This window comes from Podarcis erhardii (assembly GCF_964252035.2).
Source record: "Podarcis erhardii genome assembly, chromosome: 1".
Classification (NCBI taxonomy): Eukaryota; Metazoa; Chordata; class Lepidosauria; order Squamata; family Lacertidae; genus Podarcis; species Podarcis erhardii.
The window spans coordinates 23039597-23066188 of record NC_138497.1 but is presented as its reverse complement, the minus strand read 5'-3'; the positions used below and the strand labels follow the sequence as shown (position 1 = coordinate 23066188).

Below are 26592 nucleotides of genomic sequence, written 5' to 3'. Positions count from 1 at the left end.
GCATCACATCATGTGATCAATTATGTGGGAAGGGGTTTTCTCTCCCCCCCCCCCCGTATTTTATTCAAGTTGGCACCCCTGGTGGGTGGGTGGCTAGAGGCTGAGCTGGCAGAAACAGAAGGTAGCAGCTGCCTGTGTCCTTTATCTCCCCCTCCCCAAATCTGGCCAGGATGCTTTCCCCGCCAGTGCAACAGCTGTTAGGGCACCGGGCATGCATGCACACCTGGGCGATCCTGTGTACCCCCAGAAATTTCCCAAGAGTCCTGGGAATTGTAGATTGACCTTCATACCACCACACTTCCCGGGATTCTTAGGGGCTTCCAATGTACGGTGTGTATGCAGTGGGATCAAAGCAAAGGACCATGTTTCCTACAGCAGCAACCAGCTGGATTCACCTGGGAAGCCCGCAAGTGAGATGTAGAGGGAACTGGTAATAGTCAAAAGCAAAAGTGCCTCTGGAAGCTGGTGGTTCTGTACAGCCCATCTAACTAGGGTCATCCTCAGTGTTATATTCAGTGAATTTGCCATCTCCGCCCGTTCTAAAGCTGTTGAAGCTAATGGATGTCACTAGTACATCTTGTGGCAATGAGTTCCACAAGTGAATTACATTATTGTGTGAAGTAGTGCTCCCCCCCCCGACTTTTGTCCTGAGTCTTCTGCCAGTAGGAATAGTGAAGTGTCAGGCAGTTCTTAGGTCCTGCTTGCGGTGAAATCCTATGCTATGCTTACTCAGAAGATTTGATGAGATTTAGTCCTGAGCAAGTGTGTTTAGGATTGCATCCTTTGTCACCCATGGGATAATGCTTCATGCTTATAGGTTCATAAGGGTGAGCTTGCTCCTGAATATTTGAGAAAATGGTTAAGGATTGGCTACCAGCAATACAAGGCAGATTTGTGTACATTTTTTTCATAGAGGAATGAACTTCCATCTAGGAAAAAACAACAGCATATCCGTATAAACTCATGTACACTCAGTTTTGCAACAGTCCTGTGACTTGTGCATTCAAACTGATTCCATACCTGTGAATTCCAGAGTCAGATCTGGAGATGATGAGTAGATGGAACATTTCTGAAACAGAACATTATATTTCCCTGGGACGTGGGATCCCATTATAGGAGTGATTTTTTCATGACTACTAAATATAATGTGCGAATGACTGTGGCTAAGTATTAGTTCGGAAATGTAGGAAGAACAGAACAAACCAGATGAGGAAGAGATCCCATATAGCAGTGCACAATGTCTCAGCAATAGTAACCTGATGACTTTGTGTCCCATTTATTATACGTTGCATAAAAGCTACAGCCCCAACTGACAACTTTCAGTAGAGAAAGAGAAAGAGAGAATTTGCTGGAAAATGCTGCCGCCGATCTAATGTGCTTCATTCCTGCCTTGCAAGCTGAGTTGGTGCAAAAAACCCCCGCTGAAATATTTTCTGTTTGCCTGCTGTGCTGCTTGCTGTAGGCTTAGAACAGTAATTCCAAAATGGGCAGATTAGAACAAGGGTTGCCAGATCAACATGGGGATGGAGTGGAGGTGGGGGAAGGAACCAAGGAATTTTGCTCTCTGTTCTGTAGAGTTTGACAAAGCAGGGTCAAATCAGAAAGCAGGTGTTCCCGAACTACAGAAATACAATAGGCTCTTAAATAAATGGACATCTCACCCCCTTTGCTGTAGCACTACTTTCTCCCCTTCCCCCACCAATGGGACTCCTGTTCCTTTAATGAGAGAGGCAGTTTGGCAGGTGTGGTGGCTCCTCCCTTTGTTGCCAGAAAAGCAGGCTGTTCCAAACATTAGTCTGCCAGGGCCCAGGTAGTTATTAAAGGAATGACCTGTGAGGCCATGTGTTGGCAGGCCTCCTTAGCTTAGCTGCGGCTGTGCTACTTATCCTGATGCTAACAGCAGGTGCTGGGGAAGTAGAGCATCAAAAGCCACACCAGGATATAGATGTGCACGGCCATTGGGAAAGATAAATATTCCTTCTGTGGCTTGCCCTGTTAAAAGCTGGCACAGCTTCGCGGCCAAGGATGGGGCATCATATACACTCTTAGCTGGAGTAACTGAAGTTAGTAGGACTTAATTTCAAGTGAACATGCATAGGATTGTGCTACGTCAGGGTGAACTGTAAACCAGAAAGTCCCCGAATCAAACAAAAAGGCAACTTCTGGATTTTGGGTCCTCTCCCGGGCCATAGATCATTACTGGGTCACCTTAACAAGCAAAGGGCAGAGGGTGCTCAAACAGAAGGCAAACCCAACAGCCCTCTGGCAGGTGACACGTGCAAGTGACTCCACTCATTATGGAGGATGCAGAATGACGGCTATGTTGTTCCAACAGTGGTTGGAGGCAGCATGCCTGTGAATACGAGTTGCTGGGAATCACAAGGTAGAAGAGCACTGTTGCATGTATCTCCTGCTGCAGGCTTCCCATAGGCATCTGTCTGCCTGCTTTGGGAACAGAGAGTTGGAGTAGAGGCGCCTTTTGCCTGATCCATCAGGGCTCCTCTTACGTTCAAGCAAGCGAAGCCATATACCAAATTCTGCTTTGGAAAAAACCACCTTTCAGTTCTCAGTAGTGTAACCGAAAGGCAACATGCACATTGAAAATTAAGATTAAGGGTAACATAAAGATGCCCTTGTCTGAAGGTTTTGTCCAGTTTTCTCAGACCTCTTCTCTGCAGATCCCTTCCTACCTTTTGCCAGCTTTAGTTCCCTGCAATCTGCCCTGCCTTGTTGCCCTAAGGAGATAGCCATAGGTTCAAATTTTACCTCTGCCACAAACTCTCAAGATACTTAGAAAGCTGCCTGACAAAATAAAGACTTGTTTGTCATTGTGGTGCAGTATTGCCTATGTTGATGAGTAGTGGCTCCCCCAGGGCATCAGGCAGAGGTTTTTCATGTCGCATTGCCATCTGATCCTCTTAGCTGGAGATGCCAGGGACTGAACTTGGGGACTGCTTGCAGAATAGGTGCTCTACTTGTTGACCTATGGTCCCTTCCCTTAGGTCCTTCCATTATTCTTTCAAGCCTATTACTGTATTATTATTATTAATATGGATGTGTGTACGTGATAACACTGATCAACCTTACAAGGTTGTTGCAAGGCTTACTGAGATATGTGCATAAAGCATTTTGGACACCAAAATATGCTATTTGAATGTAATGTATTATTAGTACTTCATATATATACGTATTCCTGCACTATGCCATCCCTAGGAATACAAGGCAGAGACAGGTATCAGTAGGATAAGTATCCAGTTTTTGTAGCTATTTGATCAAAACACTTTGCTAAAACCCCATCTGGCCATGCCCCTAAACTTTAAGTGTGGACTGTAAATAATTCCAGAAATTGTTTGGCTTTTGTTCGTCTCCAGACAAAGGGAATTTCAGTAGCAAGGTACACAACTTCTCCACTCACGTGGCAACCACTATGGACTTCCCTATGCATTCTCTTGCTGTTCTGTGGTACTTTGGAGAACATATGGTTTTGCTAAGAGGGCACTGTTGAGTGGCTTTAGACATTTTCTGATGGGACAACAAGGAGGAGGTTGGTTAAATGCCTAAAGCTGCACCCCTAACCCCATTTACCTGGGAGTAGCTCAGTTGGGTAAAATGTGAGAGTCTTAATCCCAGGGTCATGGGTTTGAGCCTCACATTGAGTGAAAGAAAGCATTGCAGGAGGTTGGACTTAGATGAGCCTCGTGGTTCCTTCTAACTCTGCAAATCTGTGATTTGACTTGCTTCTAAGTAGGCAGGGTCAAAACAATGGAAAGAAGTTAGAATCAGTCTTCAGTTAATCTTGAATAATAATGAGTCACAAGCGGTTTTACTTACAATTAAGCAGTATATAATTTTTTAATAAATACATAAAGTGGAACCGGAAAACAAAATGTTGCATTTTGCCTTTGGTCTCTTACAGGAGTGCTCCTATTCAGTTTTCCAGCAACCAGCTATGCTTTCTTCCAGAATATATAAACTGGGAGAGGCTCAAGTTGGCCAGTCAGAGATTTCTGTTTGCATCCAGCTAACTCTTAACATTCAGTGGCTTCTGCTGAACACTGAGTATGCTCTGTCCATATTGGGCTTGGTTTTTTGGGGGTATTTTGCTCTCCTTCTTTTTTAAAAAAGTGTACTTGTGCAAATGTTAAGATACCTGAAGCAAGGCGATAGCTCCTTCTTGTTTCCCAGTGGTTTTGTTTTGGTCCCAGTCTAGTTGGTGGGTTGGGCTCTAAGCAACTGAATACCAGGCATGAAAATACTTTAATGAAGGAGGAGGAGTGGAAGGAGCATTCTGTTCTATTGTAATAATATGAGAACTTGAATAAACTATAGGGTTGTTGTTTTTAAAGAGAGTATTAGAGGGAGGGAGTACAGATGCTGCTGTTTGTATTCCTCCCCCTCCCTTTCAGGAAGAAAGCAAATCTGCAAATTCTGCACTAGCAAAAACTTCTGAATATCTATAAAGGGCAACCTCATGCAAACACAGGGAGAGTGCTGGTTTATAGCCTTTAACTCTATGGTCTGTTGGAGCATTTCATATTTTATTGGGTGCACAGTTTCCTTATCGGAAAGAAGGTCACTTGAACGATACGTTTAATCGTGAATCTTCCTTCTGTACCAGTTGTAATGTAATAAACCTTTGCCCCCTGAGAATCTGCAAGCCCCCAGAAGGACGATGATACAAAAACATATCTAGTACCTAAGGACCAAGCCCATATTGTTGCTGAAGAAAGAGAGAATGAAGGCAGATGTAATATTTTAACAGTGGAAGAGGTGGTTTCATGTGGCTGTCATGGCATTAATAGCAAATGCATTTTTCTAGGCTGTTATAAAGGGGGGGGGAAACAAAGTTCTTCATGTTTGGTTTTTCGGGTACAGTTTGAATGAGGGAAGCTGAGACTTTTTGGGTAGTGCAGTGTTGGAAGAATGTATTTTTTCACACAGTACGTAGTTAAACTATGGAATTGGCTTCTTGCAGGAGACAGTGATGGCCACCAATTTGGATGGCTTTGGAATAGGGTTGGAAAAATTCATGAAGGGTTAGGTGACTAGTGGCTACTAGCTGTGATGGATAATATGTTTTTCACCCACTGTTGGAGGCAGTACTGAATGCTTTTGAGTACCACTTGCTGGTTGGCCACTGTGAGAACAGGAAGCTGGACTAGATGGGCCACTGGCCTGATGCAGCAGACACTTAATTGTCACCACTACATCTTCCCCACCCAGGCAGTTTTGCTACAGTTTTTGAACTTCTCCCTCCACTCCAGTTTAGGGATAGATGCATTCCACAGAGGAGGGTGTTTTCTTCCGTAGAGGGCCACATTTCCCTTAAGGGTAATCTGTTAGGGGGCATGCATATACATCTTTAAACCCACATCAGCCAGCCCATCTGATGCATGAGGGGAGAGCGAATCTGAAAGCTAACACACTACCTTAGCTTGGGAAGCAACTCGCTGATCTTGCTAATGTGTACATTTATAAGAAAAGTGGGAAGTCTAGATTCATGCGGCTGGCCAAGAAAACTGCTTCGAGACCACTGTTGTCAGTTGTGCCATTTGCCAAGGGGCATATTTCCAAGTCGATTTTCTCTTTCAATTCATTTATTTACTCTTTCAATCTGATATTACTTGCAACGCAAACTTCTTTTTTATTCACTGTCAGATATTTGCATAGTTATCTAAGATTGGAGCACAAAGTGATCATGATAAGGTTATTGCAGTTAATCTACTCTGGGACAACCTGGTGTGTTTGCAATCTAAATAACTTATATGGTGCATTTAGTTTAAGAATGATAAACTTTAAATCTTATCTGGTATATGAAGCATATCCACTTTACAGTCTGCAAACAATAGGTAACTCCGTGTCTTCCAATGAACCCTTCTCTTTCCTGATTGAATAATTGTTGAAAAGGGATTTCCACACAGTGCTTATTGTGTAAAATGACCTGTGTTTGAACTGCTTTTCCTGGTTGGAACTGAAAATCCATTTTCTCTCCGTTCAAATGTGTTTTGGTGTGTAGAACTTCCACAGGCCACCTTTCATGGAGGACAAGGCCATCCATGCCTTGATGGTTTCACCTGATTTAGAGGCAATATGCCTCTGAATACCAGTTGCTGGGGAACACAAGTGGGGAGAGTGGTGTTGCAAGCACATCCTCTTTGCGGGCTTCCCATAGCTAGGCCACTGTGAAAAGAGAATGGACCACGTACGCCTTTTGTTTGGTCTTGCAGAGCTCTTAATGCTTGCTCTGTGTGGCTTGGCTTGCTTTTAGTGGGATTGCTGGCCTCAGTTTCATGTCCCCTGATTTGAACATTAGATATATATAATGTTAGGTTTTTCAGACTTGCCTTATAATCAGGATTATTACAGATTTCCTCAGCCAGAGTTCAGTACTCATACCATTATACCAAAATGGCTCTTTTCCCTTAGCACAGCTTGTTCTCTGGTATGCATCAACCCTTATATAATGTGTTGTTTACCAACAGAAGATGCCAAGCTTTGCTTTAGTCACAGAGAACCTTTATCTTAACGCAGCCAGTGGATGTTGCTGGACTACAACTCCCATCTACCCTGAACATTGACCATGCTGTCTGAAAGCTGATGGGAGCTGGAGTCCAGATTGGGGAAGGCTGATCTAGTGAAAATTTAGATGTATCGATATCTAGGGGCAGCATTTTTATTTTTATTTTTGACGGTGCAAATATACTGTGTTTGTCTTTTTATGCAGGACAAGAATCAACTCTTGTCGACAGAAATATCCTGTCAGAGTTATGGAGGAATAGAAGATTGATGGCATCAAATAATGAGTCACATGAAGAAATGAACTGCACAAAGCCAGGTAAGAAATGGGGAGCTTAAAAGTATATTTCAGTTCTGCTGTGCAAAAACTGCAGTGGTTTGCCAGATCTGAAGACTGTGCCATGTCAGAAGGTTTTCACGAGCACAAAAGTTGTTGAGAGACACAACTGACACAAGAAAGTAAGGCTGTGCCTAAGCAGGCAGGAAGGTAGTTTTCCCATCACACAAACAGTGCTCAAGTCCTCATTCACAGTGGTTTTCCTGTAGATACTTATACCTTGTGAATGCATAAGTTATTTTTTGTGCCTGGGTGTTGAGACAACAAAGTGCATTGCAGTAAAAATTATTATTATATGTGACTTTGAAAAGTTACCTATCTTCTTCTGGTTTGGTGATGCCTTGATCTGTGTTATAAATGAATATATTTAGCGTAGCCCAGTTTTACTGATATATACATAATGTTTACAGAGAAAGAGGGATAAACCAAAACATCGCTTTTATCACTAGTAGAGCTGAAGATCAAGAGACAAGCAGATACTGACCAGCCACATCTACACCATACATTCAAAGCACTCTTTAACAGGCATAGTTTCCCCCAAAGAATCCTGGAAACTGTAGTATGCTAGGAGCACTGACCTCACGGATCTATAGTTCCCAGTAACTTTAAGAAGCTGCAGTTCCCAGGACTCTCCATGACTGCTAAAAATGGAGTAAGCGTGCTTTAACTGTGCAGTGTGACCCAGGTAGATAAAGGAGTTTGGAAAGTGGTAGGCAGTCACATCACCTAGTAGTTAGGTTGATAAGTTTGGAGGCTGCAAGTAGCTTTTTCCATACCAAAGCAGCAAGTTACTCAGGCTGTATCCACATTAGCGACTTAAAACACAGTGAGGTTGTTACACTTTGTTGTGTTTCAAGTTGCGTTGGCATGTTGCTGTACATACCAGAGAGAGAGAGAGAGAGGATGTCTTCACCTGATGCACATTACCTGTTGGGTTTCCCTGTACCTGCAACCCCCTGGACTCCCATTCATGAAGTTGTCATCCACACATACACTGTGGTCTGCGCATGTGCAGCAGTTGTCTGAAATGTACACACCTCAACTTAACCGTGCAGTTTGTGAGGCTTATGTTTTCAAATCGGACAGGAGGTGGTACAAGAGAAGACATATCAGTTAGCAGTACAGTGGTGCCCCGCAAGACGAACGCCTCGCAAGACGGAAAACCCGCTAGACGGAAGGGTTTTCCGTTTTGGAGGCGCTTCGCAAAACGAATTTCCCTATGGGCTTGCTTCGCAAGACGAAAATGTCTTGCGAGTTCCTGCGGTGTTTTTTCCCTCCCCCCCCCTTTTCCTAAGCCCTAAGCCGCTTATCAGCTGATCCGCTAAAAGATCCGCTAAAAGCCGCTAAACCGCTAATAGCGCTAATCCGCTAAGCTGTCAATGGGCTTGCTTCGCAAGACGAAAAAACCGCTATACGAAGAGCCTCACGGAATGGATTAATTTCGTCTTGCGAGGCACCACTGTATTTCTCGAGAGACTGCACAATAGTTATGGAGGGTGGCTGTTGTCATGTGTGCACAACTTCAAGCACCATTGGTGGGAGCACACTGGAGCTGGAGTAGATGGTATTGTGTACACAGCCTCAGGTTGAGGAGTCAGTGTGGAATTAATAATATTAGACTTTGGCCAATTAAACAATCTATGGCCTTTCAAGTTATTGGGAGGCTATTGTTTTTGTTCAGTATTGTGCTGTGTATTTTTGTTTATTTATATTGTAATGTGCCCCGTGGGTCCTCAGGTGAAGGTGGTTTAGAAATTTAATTAATTATAATTAATTATTAAACTTATTAGCCTCTTATCACCTAACAGATCTCCAAGCAACTTACACTGAAGAACATAGACAAAAATACATTGTAAAATAGATTAGCACGAGCCTTCCCTCCCCCAATAACAGTGATAACAGCATTGGCAGTACAAAAAAACAAATCTATATTCTCGCAGAGAAAAATAAAAGCTCAAACACTGATATTCCTCTCCTTGGCCCAGGAATCCCTAACTTGGAAGAGTCAGCACCAGCTCCCCCCCCCCCCAGTGTTCCTGGTTTGTATTTTTTTATTATTTAACTTTCCACCCAGAAGTTCGGTGTCAAGGCTGGCTGCTGTAAATTAGTATGGCGAGGGTCCTTTTCCAGGGATGATCCCAATGGCTCTCCTCTATTGCAGAGATAGCAGCAGCAAATTCAGAGCAGGGAGATACAGCAAAAGTTCCGTCTGCTCTGCAGTTGTTCTGGCTGCTCCTCCTCCTCCTCCTCCTCTCCAGTCACTGCTGGGAATCCAAAGGTTTATAGAACCAGGTGTCCTCTTGGCTTCTAAGCCTGGCAGGGAACATGTCAACAGCTCCCCCCACCCTGCCCTCCCCTTGTTGGTTAAGCTACCATGGTTGCATCAAGGGCAAGGCGCTTGACTTGACCCTTGTTGCCACAGTCCGGTTCAAAACCTCTTGTGCTTTGCAGTCACATTTGCTTGCTCCATTAAACTGTTTAATCACAACCTTTGTGATTATAATTTTAATTCCGATCCAAGTTATACACATTAAAATGTTGACGTTCTAATAAAAAAACTAAATTATGTCTCTGACACACATCATTTTTCACTCCAGGAAGACCACTTATATCCTAATTTCCTTGTGGCAATCAATCAATCAATCAATCAATCAATCAATCAATATGTGTGTGTCTTTTAAGTCCACATCTGTTCACAGACCTGGAAATGCTCTTTCAGTCAATCAGATGGGAATGGGGCTCTCATCTGAGCTTATAATTGCTCTTTCTCATATTCACAAATGGAGAAAACAGCCAATTAGAGAAAATAAAAATGTTTTTAGTATCTCTTGCAAAAGTGCTTGGAGACAGTGGTCATGACCAAATCAAAAGTTACTGCGGATTCTTACTCTGGGGTCACAGAATCCTGTGATTCTTTAATCTCACTTCCTACTTTGCCAGCCTCCACATTACTATTTATTGCAAATGTAGCAATATGCACATGCTCTGATTCAGTCCTAAACTGCAGAGAGGATTTTTCTAAGGGTAAGAAGGGCCTGCTCTCTGCTCTGAGAAGCCAGTGGACTTTCAGCCTTATTTGGCTGTGACCTGTGCTCTGTAACCTCCTTAGTGTACTGGTTAACTTCAGAAAGAAAATATGGCTTGCTTTAGCTGGATATTTGAGGCATTTCCTCACTGGCTACTCCACTCTTACCATTTCCCCCTTTCATAGAATTGTAGAGTGGGAAGGGGCAATACGGATCGTCTAGTCCAACCCCTTGCAATGCAGGAATCTTTCACCCAACATAAGGCTCAGGGGCCCCCCCGCCCCCCCATCCCAGAGATTAAGGGCCTCATGCTCTACCAACTGATCTATCCCTCAGGTTAATTCTTTTCAACTCTCTTGGATTCACGATAGAATCAAGGTTTGCAGAATAGAGTATAGGCTGAAGCCTACATCATGGCTTATGGTCACCCACTGAGTGAGAACAGAATCCACTCCCAGAAGCTGACAGAATCAATTCCATTAATGCTACCAAGCACAGATTACAACATTGGGATTTTGCCAAGCTTCTAAACTTAGATGTCTCCTCAAATAGTATTCACTGTTTTCTTATGCGTGTGCATTTCTAAAGGAGCTTGATGGACAGAAATCTTTTGTTAGCCTTGCTTTCCCAGCGTGAGGTTTCTTTTTTCTATAGAGCTGCTAAATATAAATATAAAGGAAAATGGGAACCATTCACCACCCATATGACAGTGTTTTGTATGCATAAATATGCAATACAAGATCAGATCAAAAGCCCACCTAGTCCAGAATCTTGTTTCTGTCATTGTTCAGACAGATGCTTCAGGGTAGTCAACAAGTGGAAGATAAAATCAGTGGCCTCCGTGGTTTGTCCTCAGCATTTGATATTTATAGGCTTCTTGCCTCTGAACATGAGGGTTTCATTTAGCTTGTGGTTAATAGCAGCTAATGAATTTGTCTAATCCCATTTTAAAGCCACCAGGCCTAACCTATATTGTGGTAGTGAGTTGTGTAAGTTAGTTATGAATTGCATAAAGAATTATTTCCTTTTGCTGGTCCAGAATTTTACTTTCATTGGGTGACCTTGACTACTAGTACAGTATTCTGAAAGAGAGAAAACATTACCACTTTCTTCACACCACTGACAATGAGTAGTGTTCAAAATTTCCCCCTTGCTCAACATAATGCCATCCTCTCCCTGTGCACCTGTTCTGGGTTTCTCCCAACTTCCCAGAACAGATTTGAGGAAGGTACAGAGCATGTGCAGTGAGGCTAGTGGAGGAGGTTCTGTCGCGCCAGCAAAAATAATTGCACTGACTGAACGAGTTAGCAGGATAGCACCCAATACAAATAGCATAACATCATTCAGATTGGGTCCGATAAAAAGTGCACTAGTTTTTTTTTTATTCAGTTATTGGATAGCACACACTTTAGGGTATTTGCTAGAACAGCACAATATTTATGCACTCACAGCTTGCACTTGTTTATTTTAGCCAACTATTTGGAGAAACTTCCTAATGGTAAGAGCTCTTCCACATTGGAACAGACCATCTTGTGGGTAGTCAGTTCTCCTTCACTTTAAACAGAGGCTAGACAACCATGCTAGATTGTAGATCCTCTGTTGAGCATTCGGTTCAAAGGGTTCAAAGGGGAACTTCAATGGAGCCAGAGATAAGAGAAGCCAGATAGGCAATCTGCTGATAAGCAAGGAGAACCAGGAAATTCTGTAGCAATTGAAAATTATCCACATACAATATTACCTTCTCATTTTTTTGATAGTTCCTTTGGAAAGGAGCAAGTTAGCAAACTGACTGCGATGAGAAGCCTGGTCTTACTTTCAAACCTCAGTCATGTTAATCTAATTGCCATTTAATATTTTTATTGTGGTTGTCTGTAAACTTAGCTGGCAAAAGCATAGGGTTGTTGTTTTTTTGTTTTTAAAATAAAAAACCATCCCAGGAAGTTATTGCCTAACATTTCCCTAAAGCTACAAGTAACTTCACCACTGTTTCCCCATGTAAGGGGAACATTTAAAACACAACATTGAAAAACCTCTCACTTGGTTCTCAGATCAGACACATCCTGAGGCTTGGGTTGTGGCTGTAGCTATTACCCTTAGCATGAAATGAACACAATCCCCGCAAGAACGTCTATCTCACAAGCACCATTAAAATGAGCTATGCAAAATCACGGTAGCGGAAAAGTCCTGCTAGATTGTGCCTGGTGCTAACAACAATCAGGAAAGAAGCACCTGGCTCCACTGTTCATATGCCATCAATGACTGAAGCACAGATGGTTCTTGTACTCCACCTCCATGCTAGCTCTTCCAGGACAAAGTGACCCAGGCCATTTTCAGTTGCTTTGCGCACCAAGTGCCTATCCATGAAATCTCAGCTGAGTTGCAACTCCCAAGGGAGCAGAAGAAGGAGACTTTGGGACTAACCCATCCACTGCTGGCACTGAAATGACTAAGCTGTAACTGGGTATTACCTCTCTTACTTGCTAGCATGTAATATCTTCTTATAGGGTTGTATGAAATCATGAGTTTGTTCTAATCTGTGGGAAAGAGTCCACGAGTAAGAGTTTTAATTATCCTTGTAAGATAAGCAAATAGGATAACAAAGATAAAAGAGATCCCACAGGCCTAGTTCTTTCAGAGGTGATAAATCTGTATCTTGACTGTACCACTTCCTTCTGCAGCCCAGGCACACGTGATCAAATGCTTCTCCGTACAAAAAAGCAAACAAATCCCCAAAGGTCCATGGATTGTCTGGGATCCCAGTTTGCACATATTGCTAAGGCAAACCATGGTTTAGTGTGAATGAGCAAATGGGCAGATTCCTATAGCGACAACTGCAGCTGCCGTGCTCCTTCCTTATTCCTGCTGCTGCGGTATCCACTACTAAGCTGTGTTTTGGTTTAGTGTTACGTGAGAACTGGGTCAGAGAGTTGTAGAGATATGAAACAAGGAGATATGAGAGAGAGAGAAAGAGAAGGCTACTTGTTTAAATGGCTGGTGGTTAGCATTCCTGTTGAAGAGGGGAGTTGGTGATATTAGGTTAGGATATCAGATAGAACCAATATTTGATGTTCCTTATAAAATAACTATCTGCTTTGCATTTTTTTCTCCATAAAGATATAGTTATTTTGATTCATGAATGTGTTCTCATCTAGGGGATTCTCAGAATATCATATTTTATCCCATGTGGCAGCTTTGATTTTTACATAGTTGAACATATAGAAGGATAGCCCCACTGCTCTCTGTAACATTTCCTTGCTCCAAATCATGGCTTGCCTAGAACGAGACAAACTATGAGCCTGAGTTTGTGGAGCAGACGGAAACAATATTAAAGAATATAAAACTGTGCAGAAAAAACAGTGACAGTATAAACAGTACAATGAGAATGATTGGAAGACTCGTTTTGTCAGAAGTCTTTTTTATTTAAGTGTTTAATTAAGTATTAATTAGGAAAATTAAGGTTTTTTTATGTACGTAAATTTGCTTTTTCTTCTTTCTGTATTTTCTTCTTTTCTTTTTTCTTAATTCTTTTTTCTTAAATTTTCTTTTTGTAGTATGAGATTGTAAATTCTTTGTACAAGTGTGTAATTTAAATTGATAAAGATGATTTTTTTTAAAAAAAAAAAAGCCTGAGTTTGGACACAATGCAAAGCCGAACCATGGTTTAGTTCTGGGTTGTGTGGCAGCAGCAGGACCAGGGGAGGAGTGAAACGATCATGATTTTTTCTGTGAGTAGCCACACATTCTGTGTTCATGCATAGCCATGATTTGGCTCAGCCTCATGTCTCAACCAGGCCAAAGAAGTCAAATAGCATTTATTTAAAGCAGTTGTAATTAAGTGGATTGATTATAAATGGGATATTTTATTTATCTGAACCACAAACCAGCACCATTTTAGGAGGGCACCTAGGGGGGCATTGTGGTCAATACCACAATTTTCGACTCAAGACACTGGATAGTAGAGTTTGAAAAGGCTGTTCTCCACTGTATCTAAATTACATAAACCATGTGATGGTTCTTGATGTTTCTTAACATACTCCAGAGACAGCAGCTCTAAAACTCTCCAAGGTAACTTGTTCCTTTGTCCGAAAGCTTGAGGGTATCTTGTGGGAAGAATTCTCAAAATGATTAGAAAGCATAAAGTATGAAGTAAAACGTACATCAACTTACATTGTGTTCTCTTCAGCAAATTATTAATGCTTCTGGAATTGCTGTATTGGAACAGAAAACATTTTAAAGTTCATCTAGTAGTACTTTAAATAAATAAATAAAAACATTTTAAAAGTAGCCTAGGGCTGTGAGGAGGCATGGAGAGAAACAAAGAACAGGAACCCATCTGTTTGCTAATATTGGTAAAGTAAATAGAAAGGGAATGCAATGTTAGCATTCTGATATTCAACAGAGTTTGAAAAGAGCTCTGCAACTTTTTAAAATCAAAGGTTGGATTCAGAGAAATTACCACCAAAAGGGATGGTGGTGTCAGAATGTGAACCCCTCCTTCCTGTGGTCTGCTGCTGAGCCTATGAAAAGCCTTTCTTGCTGAATGGGGTGGCTGTGGCTGTTGGAATTACAAAACCTGGGACTTCGCTATCAGCAGCATGAGAGAACTGAGAGGGAATTACTGAAGTTCGGGTGATGGCACCTTCCATGAAAGGGAGGTCTGTTCCCAGAAGGTCTCTTTGCTGGGTTTTAGGGGTCTCCCCTTCCCCCACAGACTCCTGTGCCACAACTCATCTCATTTAACAGGGTCCCCTGATTCTTTGGAGAAGTTTTTTGTGGCGCACCAGGGACTGCTGAGAGAGGAGGGGTCAGGTAGGGATGTGCAAATAGGTCCATTCTGCTTTCTCGCAGTTTCTCATTTTTCCAGTCTTAAATTCAGTTTGCGACATGTTCACAAATGTTTGCAACCCGCCTCCCAAAAATCACCTTATGAAAATTCACCAGCACTTCACTGTGAATTCTCTAAATATATACATTTTTTGCCAAGCAATTTTCTCTAATATAATGCATTTTTGCATGTTATTCTCACTAATATATGCATTTGTATGCACCTGTGCACAGCATATGCATTTTGGTACACATTACGTGGCTGGAGAACCGCTTTGCAAAATTTGGAGAAGTGTGAATTATGAAGGATGGCTGTGTTTTGGTTTGTGCATTGTTCCAGAAAGTGCAAATTAGTTAAGTTCACCTTTAAATGCAAACTGAATAAAATTTCTCCTCCATCCCTGGGTCAGGAAAGTCAAACTCCCCCTTCTGTCGACATTTCCACTGGATCCAATGCAGTTATTCCTTGTTGTTTTTATACTGTGAGTCCCTTGGTGGCTTATGAAACCCTGTAAAATGCCATGCAGATGGCACTGAATAACAACTGCAGCAACCTATAGCTTCTATATGTAAAGGTGAGAAGTACCGGGCTTCCCACCTGTCTGTTCCAGGAAATTGTACCTATCTGTTACATCCTAAATTTAGTCTTCTTGTTACCAGGCAGTGAACATGGAAATTGGGGAAGATTGGGGAAACTGGGGAAGATTCACCTTATTGGCTCTCAGTACGCTTTGTTGAAAGAATGACATTTCTGAATGCATGCCAAAGGCCAGATCCTGCACATGACAGTTTGCGCACACTATTTGCCTTGAGCTGGAGCAAGCTGGAAGCTTACACTGTGGGCAGAATTTTTCTGGTCCCCGCCATTTGCAAAGACGCTCTTGAGAATAAGCCCAATGCTGGAGTTTGCCTTGTGCAAATTTCATAGGTTATATTATTCCTAAATTCCTCGGATGACAGGATCTCATCATGACAGTGTGCCTTCGTTTATTTGCCCAGCTGTTGAACAGCCACAGAAACAGATGCGGCTGAGGTTTAGATCAAGATGTCAACTGGCAGATCTGTCTCCGTGGTTTTGTTGTTGTTTCTGATACTCATTTGTTGCTTTCACTGTCGTCTTCATCTTCTAAAAATGCAGCTAGCAATGCTATGACTGGGCTGCTGCACCTACTTGAACTTGTTTCATCTGTGGCTGGAGTTTTTAGGCACTAGTCTGGATGGAATGTGCTGCACAGGAGGGAGACCAAAATGATCAAGGGTCTGGAAACCAAGCCTTATGAGGAATGGTTGAAGGAGCTGGGTATGCTTAGCCTGGAAAAGAGGAGACTAAGAGGAGATATGAAAGCCATCTTCAAAATATCTAAAGGGCTGTCACATGGAAGATGGAGCAAACTTGTTTTTTCTTGCTCTGGAGGTTAGGACTCAAACCAATGGATTCACGTTATAAGAAAGGAGATTGCAAATAAACACCAGGGAACTCTTTCTGACAGTAAGAGCTATCCAACAGTGGAATGGTCTCCATTGGGAGGTGGTGGACTGTGTTTCCATTGAGGTTTTTAAGAAGAAATTGGATGGCCATCTGTCATTGATGCTTTAGTTGAGATCCCTGCATTGCAGGGATTGGACCAAAAGACCCTTTGGGCCCCTTCCAACTATACAACTTAATGATTCTATGATCAACATTTAGCAAGCAACAGAAACCTGTTTCCAGAGCAGGGGGGAGGCAGGGAGGTAGCAATCTTGGACTGGCTCCACTGCATGACACATATTGCTTCAACGGGAGCTCAGCTGCATAACAAAGCTCATTCCATAATCAAGAGAAGCTTTCTCCAACCTGATGCCCATCACATGTTGTTGAACTCCAGCTCCCATCAGTCCCTAGCAGTATGGCCAGTTGCTCAGGGATGATGGGAGCTGACGTCCAAAACAACTAGGTGGCAGCAAAGTGTGGAAGGCAAGATCTAGCAGAAGCTTAGAGGAACATAGGAAGCTGCTTCATACTAGATCTAACTCGTCTGTGTATTATCTACTCTGACTGGCAGCATCTCTCTAAGTCTTCAGGTGGAGGTATTTCATAGCAAATTTACAAAACCTATTTGGCCATTCTTTTTTTGGGGGGGCGCACATTAAAATAGTTAGGGAGGCTTTCTTTTTGCCTTGTCCAGTGCTGATTTCTTCTTTTATTACTATTTTGGTGCTCTTGCCTGTGACTTCAGCAAAGTTCTTGAATTCTGCTGGCTCACAGATGCCATTTTTCCCTCCGAATGCTGTGGTCAGAGCATCATTCCAGGGCATTCTGAGAAAAACTAAGGACATTGACATGGACTTTTGCATCAAATGATGCCATTTCATGTATGGACTGGCCCTCTGTTAATGTGCCGATTGGAGCTTTAGCTTCTTCTTTTTTTAATATTTATTTATACAACAAGAAAAAAAACACAAAAAACCACAAATACCAAATTACACACATATTACAAAAATAACCATAAACACATAATTTTCTTGGCAAACAATAAAGCATCTATTGGTCTTAACACTAAAGACACAACTTCCCATCTATTCCATATTTCAAATTCATATTACTTATTGCCAATACACATTTTTTTCATAATTAAACTTATTCTTAATAAATCTAATTTCTTCTATCTACCTAGCAACTATTACTGAAGTTCCTCGAATGCTGCAACAGAATTTAAACTACTATATTTATTTTTCAGATATTCTTTGAAAACCTCCCATTTACAAACAAATTCCTGTTTTGATTTATTCTTTATTTTTTCTGATAAACCATCTAATTCGGCATATTCTGTCAGCTTTTGGATCCAATCTTGTATAGAGGGGATTTCATTACTCTTCCATTTTGCTGCGATCAAAACTCTTGCTGCCGCCGTTGCATATAAAAAGATACCCTTCCTCTTTTGTGGAATATCCAAATCTGTTATTCCCAGGAGGTAGGCCTCTGGTTTTTTATTGAAAGAGATCTTTAGCATTTTTTGCAGTTCTGCATGTATACTCTCCCAGAATACCTGTATTTTCCTACATATCCACCACATATGGTAGAATGTTCCTGAGTCTCTGCATCTCCAACAATTACTTGACACATTTTTATACATTTCAGCTTCTTAACTTACTTATGATGTCTCATCCTGCGCTCTTCTATGCACACACCATGGAAATTATCCTACTTGCTAGTAGAGACCTCTGGGTATAGGGTGGTGTATAAGTTGAATAAATAATAATAATAATAATAATAATAATAATAATAAATAAATAAATAAATAAATAAATAATAAAAATAATAAAAATAAAAAATAATAATAGCTGCAGCAGCTATTTACATTTGTCAATATAGTGAATTTGCTTACACACATATGGTTTTACCCAGAGATGACAGACAGACAGACAGACAGACTGTAGACCGTCTCCCAATGAGCTCAGGTAGAGTTGAGCAGAGATTTGATCACAAATGTCTTTGTTCAGTACCTAGCCAATACACCAGACTGGCTGTCTTTAGTTTCAGGTTCTTGCTTCAGATGTAGTTTTCATTCAGAATCTCCTCATATTTCTTTATGAACATATGGAGCTGCCATGCCTATGTAGACTAGTTCCTCATCTTCTTTTAAGTTGGAAATGTCAAGGATTGAACTTTGGACCTTTTGCATGCAAAACACCTGCACTATATCTGAGCTATGACCCTTACCTCATATTAATGAGATATGAGCCTGCTTTACACTGAGGGTCTCATCTGAATTGTCTGATCTGAGTGACAGTGGCTCTCCAGGCCTTCAGGTAAAAGTCTTTCTTCGTTCTGTGACCAGGGATCCTTTTCAACTAAAGATGTGACAGACTTAACCTGGGACCTCTTTGTATGTGTCACTGAGCTGTGACTGGTTTCTTTGCTTCAGTAGCGGATGCAACAAACTTTCTCAAAATCTACAAACATAATTTGATGTATTTCCATATCTTATCCAACTTTAGAATCAAAAAGGCTGGCTGTTCTTTTTACTTCAGTGAACTGAAACTAAATTGCAATCATGTTCAGCTTGTTGAAATTGGATTCAAACCCGAAGAAAAGCTGATGTGTTATTGTGGTGTTAATAATAATAATAATAATAATAATAATAATAATGTGGTTCATTTCCTAGTACAGTGCATGGTAGAATGGCAGGTTACTGTGCAACATATTTCTAGAGTGTTTCGTTTGCTTTGGAACAAATTATACCATGCACTGTCTTTTAGAAACAAGATTGATCATAGCCCTCGGGTAACAGGAAAGAGCCCAGATTGTCTTGAAGTAGGCACAATGCATTTGCATTCAAAGAAATCTTCTGTTCTAGAACAAGAACTAAATATTCCATTACAAAGAGCACCTTCTACCTTGAAATGTCCCAGCTCTGTTAACAAACAGAGCCCATCATTAATTTCTTTTGGATCTTGATATATAAAGCTGTATGCCCTGGTTGTATTTTATACTATGCTGAATATGAGTTTTCCTAGGTTCTGCTCTGTGCTAAGGTGCAGCATATATTTTCATTTGTAGATCACTTCAAGGTGCTCATGGAACCTTGCTTTCCACCCATTGCCCTACTCTGAACACCATTGGAAGATAAAACAAATATATATATTTCAGAAATTATGGACAGAACAGTGACATCATCTGCTTTGATTACTATAGCCTGGGCCTGTACAATTTGTGATCCACTAAGCTGAACTCAGTCCTACAAGCCATCTATGAATACCTGCCAGGTACTTGATGATCCTCCTGTTTTTGCAGTGCCAGGCAGGAAAAATGAGATTTATCCAGACCTTGGTGAGCTGATTGACAGCTGATTGGTTTTGTGGGTCACAGTTCTTCAGTCCTGCAATTAAAAAAAGAAAGAAAAGAATCCATACAATTTTACTTGTTAGCACAGAATTAAAATCCAGTATCAAGACTATTATATTATGCAATTCATTTTGCTTCCAGCATGTTGTGTAAGAAACTTTCCCTACATTATTCCTCTTTCCTTATACTTCTTTCTCTCTATCAGATTAACATTGCAGAATGACAAATAGCAAAACAGGAGTGCTCTCTCCTTTCCAGCCTCCCCAATCCCCTAGTCTCTTCTAATGAGCATGCTAATGAGCATGATCAACAATCAATGGACTGGTGTGGTTTTTTTGGGGGGGGAGAATGCCCCTTTAGTTCTTTTTAAAAGACTCTTTTTAAACAATCTTCAAACCTTTGTGGTTCCTTGAACATGCTGACATTTCCCCGTTGTTTGTTGGTGCTCCCATTTTTTATTCAACCACCTGAGTTCATTATTAGAGGGACTGATCCTGCACTAAATTATCCGGCAGAGAGATTTAAAAAGGCCCCACTGGATTCCTTTACGTATTACTGTATTAAAACGTGCAGAAGTTATGCAGCTTTTATGCCTGGTTGGAGAAAAACAACAACCCTCTAACCCCCACAGTTGTGGTCATTGTCCCTTAGAGAAACTGCTTTGTAATTTTGGTTGTGTGTTTCTTCTTTTATGCTTATCTTTTGCAGTGTTTACCAATACTAGAACATAGCTACGTGCTCCCACAGCCAGAAGGGGGAAAGTCTCCTCTTCCTCTTTCTCAGTACCACACAGAGTGGTTCTCATGCTTCATTCAACTGTTCCTGGAAACTGGAGTTGAAAAGGCATTATAAATCCAGCTGTGCTCTCATTAATCCATGTTTCAGTTCGGGGGCCAGTCTAGGATTAAGTCTGTCTGAGGCCCTGGGTTGCCTGGGAAGTACTTACCCAAAGCAACTGTTTTCTGAGAACATAATCACTAAAATAGGAATAGTGGTTAAGCACTAAGGATGCTACACTTTTCAAGCCACCTGGCTACCTCACTTACCTGCCTTGAGCTCTGTGGTGGTGCCTGTGTTTTATCTCCCAACTTGCACATTTCCCTTACCTCAGCTTATCCTTTCTTAGCAGTAGGCGCTGGGAGAAGAGCAATGCTGCTTCTTAAACAGCATTCTGAGCAGGCATAGCAAATTGTCATAATGCTCTTCTTCCTCCGCAAATTGCTTCGGGCAATGGATAATTGTGTGGTGGCTTTAAAATTCACCTTTTCCACAGCTTATTTAGAATCAGCTGGTACTTGTCCTCAGAAACCCATCTTCTTCTTCTGCACCAAGAATGCATTCTGAATTTGTTACTAGGCCCTCTGGAAGTTCCCGGCATTTTATCAAGTGCTTGGCAGAACTTCCAGCAAGGGGGCATTTGAAACACTGCAAACAGATGGATGCCAAATGCCAAATATTTTGGGAATAACTGTGCTTGAATCTAGAGGCTGGGGAGAAATAATGGCTGTTTCCCTTACAACTCTAGCATTTGCAAGGCCCAGTGAATACCATAGCAAGGGCCATATCAACTCCCTCTGTTTGATAGTGGCTGTGTCAGAGTCATGCCAAAGGGCCGAACTCTCCTTGTGTTCTCTCCTTGTTTGCTAACACCCATTTCCTAGTTTGACTCTAAAGTGGCAGGATTTTGCTTTTCGTTTTGACTTAAGTTTGAGAGGCGGAGGCAGGGGCACCATGAGTGTGAAATTGGCCTCTTCCCCACCTTATTTCCTCATGCAGTGCTATTTAAAGCAATTTTTTTTCCTTAACCCATCTCTTTTCTAGTATCAGTAGGTCTATTGGAAACCTATAAACAACTGAAAGCAGGGAAGTCAGGCAGATTTCCCACTCCCTGTCTCCTCCTGTCCTCCACTGCCCCCCGCTCCTTTTAATCTAAAATGTGTTTTTTTAAAATAAAAAAATACCCCTCTCGTAGCCAAATATATCAAGTTTGGTCCAAAATGAGAAGAGGTATCTATAGTAGTGACTTGGGTTCAGTCCTCCTTTTACATTCATATTAATTATTTAGACAAAGGAACGATTAGAGAATTGGGAAATATGCCAAACAGCCTAAACTCTCTCTCTCGAAAGACACAGCAATTCTTTTTGGAGGGTATTTACAAGGTCATCAGTTTACAATCCATGTCTTTATCGATTTGAATCTGATAACATCTTTTCCTTGCGTTAAGGGTCTGAATCGGGTTGATTAAATTGAGGACTTCAAAAAGAAAATACACCGTCATTTGAAATAGGACGGTATCTTGTCATTAAAAGGATTGCCTAGCTTCAAAGCATCAGCGCACATTTTGAAGTCAAAATAAAAGCTGTTATTTAAAATGTAAAAAATGGACTGCTTTGCGATGTTGGGGCTTTATAAGAGAAGGAAAGAATATGAAATATGGGAGAAAAAGTTCATTCTTCAACTGGCACCACTTCATGTGTGGTTTGAACATTATGTTTTCACACTTAAAGTGAAGGCACTGTGTAAATTCTGAGTTGGCTGCAATAGAAGTGGATATTTGGAATTTGGGCCTTACTTAGTTCCTGTTTCCCCAATAAGCATTGGGAGATAATTTGCCTTTCTGTTGTTGATTTTTTTAAATATATATATATATTATTATAATGCACAATGAGTTCATTCTTCTTGCCTGCTACTCTGTAATACCACATTGTGATCCATCCACTCACAACAATCTGTTTTGCAATGTGTTACATTTGTGATGGAACCTTTGTGGGATTATTTCACTGGGAGGAAATTGTAAATGGAGAAATAATGAGCAACCTACCTGTGGCATAATGACTGTGTGAATCAGCCCAGAGATAAATGCAGAATTCAGTGTATGTGTTTTAAAAGAGCAGGAGATTGGTTAGAGCAGTGTTTTTCAACCACTGTTCCGTGGCACACTAGTGTGCCGCGAGATGTTGCCTGGTGTGCCGTGGGAAAAATTGAAAAATTCAAAAGATTTAAAAATAAAGTATTTTATAATTTTTCATATTTCTGTTTACTTACTATTTCATAATAAAGTAATTATAAAATACTTTCTTTGTGTTTATTTGATTCCTATTCAAGAGAATTACTATATATTTAGTCAATATAGACACAGAGTTACATTTTTTAACATTTTCTAATGGTGGTGTGCCTCGTGATTTTTTTCATGAAACAAGTGTGCCTTTGCCCAAAAAAGGTTGAAAAACACTGGGTTAGAGTAATAAGGGCATAACATCCCTTGGACAAGAAGGGGCAGCTCAAACCCCAGTGCTGATGAAGGTAGGAAGAAGGAGAGAGGAGTAGAAGGGTATGCCTACATCTTGTGCCTCTACCTGTTGTCTTCAGAGCCTGGCTGCAAATATGGGCTTGGATCTTGAGTTGCAGGGAGGGGCGTTGCATGTGCAATGGTAGGCCATCATTTTAATGATGGTTCTGTATTGTTTTCAAATGTGTTTTTTTAATGTAAGCTGCCCTGATATTTTGCAACAGGGTGGCATATACATACTTTTATTTATGCATAAATATATACATATTGGGACGCTGGTGGCGCTGTGGGTTAAACCACAGAGCCTAGGACTTGCCGATCAGAAGGTTGGCGGTTCGAATCCCCGCGACGGGGTGAGCTCCCGTTGCTTGGTCCCTGCTCCTGCCAACCTAGCAGTTTGAAAGCACCTCAAAGTACAAGTAGATAAATAGGTACCACTCCGGCGGGAAGGTAAACGGCATTTTCATGCGCTGTTCTAGTTCGCCAGAAGCGGCTTAGTCATGCTGGCCACATGACCCGGAAGCTGTAGGCCGGCTCCCTCGGCCAATAAAGCGAGATGAGCGCTGCAACCCCAGAGTCGGTCACGACTGGACATAATGGCCAGGGGTCCCTTTACCTTTACCTTATATACATAAGGGAAGGAAGGGCCAAGCGTCTTCTTGCATTTTCTGCGGCTGTGCTGGGCAATGAGCCTTCTCAGCCCTTCTTTGTAAAGGAGAATCACTGGCCAGTCTTTAAAGACACAGTATGGAGGTGCGATGTGCAGGGGGACACCCCCAGAAGCTGTTTTATGTGAAATCCTATGATTATTCCACCTAGATGAAATCAATAGTTTGAGTTAGTCATAACTAAGCCATAACTTAGTTGGACTAGGGCCGTCTTATGAAAATGCAGCAATGCTTTCTGTTTTTGATAAGAGGAAAATGCATATTTCGTAGCTAAAGCTTTCTTCAGCGCTACATGGCACTGAAAGCTCATTTGACTCATCCAATGCAAACCCTTGTCCCTTCAAAATAAAACAAGTTCTCCACATAGAAAGCTGTCAAACCATGATGTGCCATGTCAAACCATTGTTCCATCTTGGTCAATATTGTCTGCTCCACTCCAGATTCCAGGCAGAGGTCTTTCCCTGTCCCCTGGAAAAAGCAAGGGAGCTGCAAACTTTTTCCACAGGCAAAGGAAAGAGAGTGATACAGTAAACATGGAGCCCATGTTGCAGAATAAGATTAAATGTGCAGCTCACGTCTGGAATGGCTGAAGGCTATTGCTTTAGCTCATTTTTGACCCTGTGGGCATTAGGAAGTTGTACATCAGCTATTAGTTTGATATAGGCATGCAGCGTGTGTGAGCGGTCTATTCACCTTTCCTTTGAATTACTCCTACAGGCTTACATATTATTTATATAAATGGTATATAGCAAATCCAATCTCTTTTCCCTGTGTGCTATTTTGGTTACATGGTGACTTCATATTTTGAACTAAGACGCTGGATCTTGTTATTATTTAACAGCCACGGACAAAAGCCTCTTGTAATTATAAGATTAGCCGGAGTTACACTGTGTTTTCATTTTGCCTTAAGTCCATGGGTGTGTGAATACATGTGCTCTTTGACCGAAAGCATGATCTGACCTTTTGGCTAGGAATCTGCTGTTAGCCAAAAGGTTTTTCTACTGTTTAAAAGGCTTAAGGAGCAGGGCTGTGGCATTAGGCAGTGTTTACACCCAGTTTCACTGCCAGAGGGGGGAAGTAGGCACAGATGCACACACTCCTTGGAGGGAGGACCGTGTGGATGATTATATCTGAAGAGGAGGTGGCAGAGAAGGACAACCAGAAGCGAGCTGCAGCAACTCCACTGTGATGAAAGTTTGCAACATTTGGGAATTTTTCACTTAGAAAACAGGCGAGCAAAGAGGAATGTGGCAGAAGTGTATGGAAATATGTGTGTTGTTGGGGATAAAGAGACCTCTTGCTATCTCATGATACTAGAAGGCAGGGCGATCCAGTGAAGCTGAACTATGGGAGAGTTGTTGGCATCTGTCTGTCTCAAGAGACAATGGATTGTGCCTCTGGGGGTCAAGTGAAATTGCTGCATTAGTAGCACTGGTGACCTCCTCAAGGTGCAAGGCTGAGCAGTGTGTATGGAGATCTTGAGCTGCTCAAACGACAAGGACCCCCGCCCCCACCTTGGCCTCTCTTATGTGGTCCAAAGGAAAGCTGGCGCACATTTGGCTGCAGGAGTTGCCAGAAGGAGGCATACCAAGTGCCATCCAACTGTCTTAGGGACTCCACTCTGAATTGGGTTAAACCACAGAGCCTAGGACTTGCTGATCAGAAGGTCGGCGGTTAGAATCCCCGCGACGGGGTGAGCTCCCGTTGCTCAGTCCCTGCTCCTGCTAACCTAGCAGTTCGAAAGCACCTCAAAGTGCAAGTAGATAAATAGGTACCGCTCTGGCGGGAAGGTAAACAGCATTTCCGTGTGCTGCTCTGGTTCGCCAGAAGCGGCTTAGTCATGCTGGCCACATGACCCGGAAGCCGTACGCCGGCTCCCTCGGCCAATAAAGCGAGATGAGCGCTGCAACCCCAGAGTCGGTCATGACTGGACCTAATGGTCAGGGATCCCTTTACCTTTACCTTTACCTACTCCTTAGCCTTTTGTTTTCCTGAAGGTGTCCCACAAGGCAGCAGATCAGAGTTTTCCTTCTCCTAAATGGGCTACCTTCCCAGGTCAATGAGCCCTGTCTGCCCCTCACTTCCCGCCGAGGGCCTTCTGGCGGTTCCCTCACTGCGAGAAGCAAAGCTACAGGGAACCAGGCAGAGGGCCTTCTTGGTAGTGGCGCCCGCCCTGTGGAACGCCCTTCCAGCAGATGTCAAAGCGATAAACAACTACCTGACATTCAGAAGACATCTTAAGGCAGCCCTGTTCAGGGAAGTTTTTAATGTGTGATATTTTACTGTATTTTTGGTTTCTATGGAAGCTGCCCAGAGTGGCTGGGGAGGCCCAGCCAGATGGGCGGGGTATAAATAATAAATTATTATTATTATTATATTATTATTATTCCCTTTACAGCACAAACAGAAGCTGCTTTCTTGACCATTGGATCCACGTATTAGTTGCATCTGCTCAATCCTCTGGATGAGGGTTTGAGACTCAACTGCTACTCTCATCTTGTTTAGCTGGCCAGCTGAAGCTGTTTTGCAGGGTGTGGCTGTTGTCGCATGCTGATGGCTTCTAGGAGCCACAGTAAGGAGACAGAGAGAGAGTGCATGTGCACTACACAGCCCGCTCTGCACCTGTGGAGTTAACCTGCTGCCTTCAGGTGGACTAGAGCAGTGTTTCCCAACCTTGGGTCTCCAGCAGTTTGAGGACTACAATTCCCATCATTCCTGACCACTGGTGTTGCTAGCTAGGGATGATGGGAGTTGTAGTCCAAAAACAGCTGGCGACCCAAGGTTGGGAAACACTGGAGTAGAGGATGCTGAATCATTGTCTTTTTTTTTTAAGAATAATTTTTTATTAACCGACCAATCACATCAAATCAAACCAAATTCCAAATTACACAGCCGAATTTTAATTTTTTGTTGGGGGTACCCATATTTCAAGTTCCGAAGGGGATCCAATCAACTTCTTGCTTCTTGCTGCTGTTTTAATGTCCACAAATCTAACCTTATGATGTTCACAGTACTATCCAGTCCTTTCTTATTGTTTTTCCACATCTCTTGGTGTTATTTTCATATATTTTTCCTTTCTCTTTGTGACCTCTGATAGTTTCCACAA

The 26592-nt window shown here is 42.0% G+C and overlaps 1 protein-coding gene across 2 annotated transcripts in view; it reads left to right on the top strand.

The window, feature by feature from the left end:
• SLC24A4 (solute carrier family 24 member 4) overlaps nt 1-26592 on the top strand; it is a 104468-nt gene that overhangs the window by 1401 nt on the left and 76475 nt on the right. For both annotated transcript variants that reach the window (XM_081861551.1, XM_081861552.1), the window contains exon 2: nt 6725-6835. In XM_081861551.1, coding sequence (XP_081717677.1) covers nt 6725-6835 — 111 coding nt within the window. The remainder of the gene's footprint in view (nt 1-6724; nt 6836-26592) is intronic.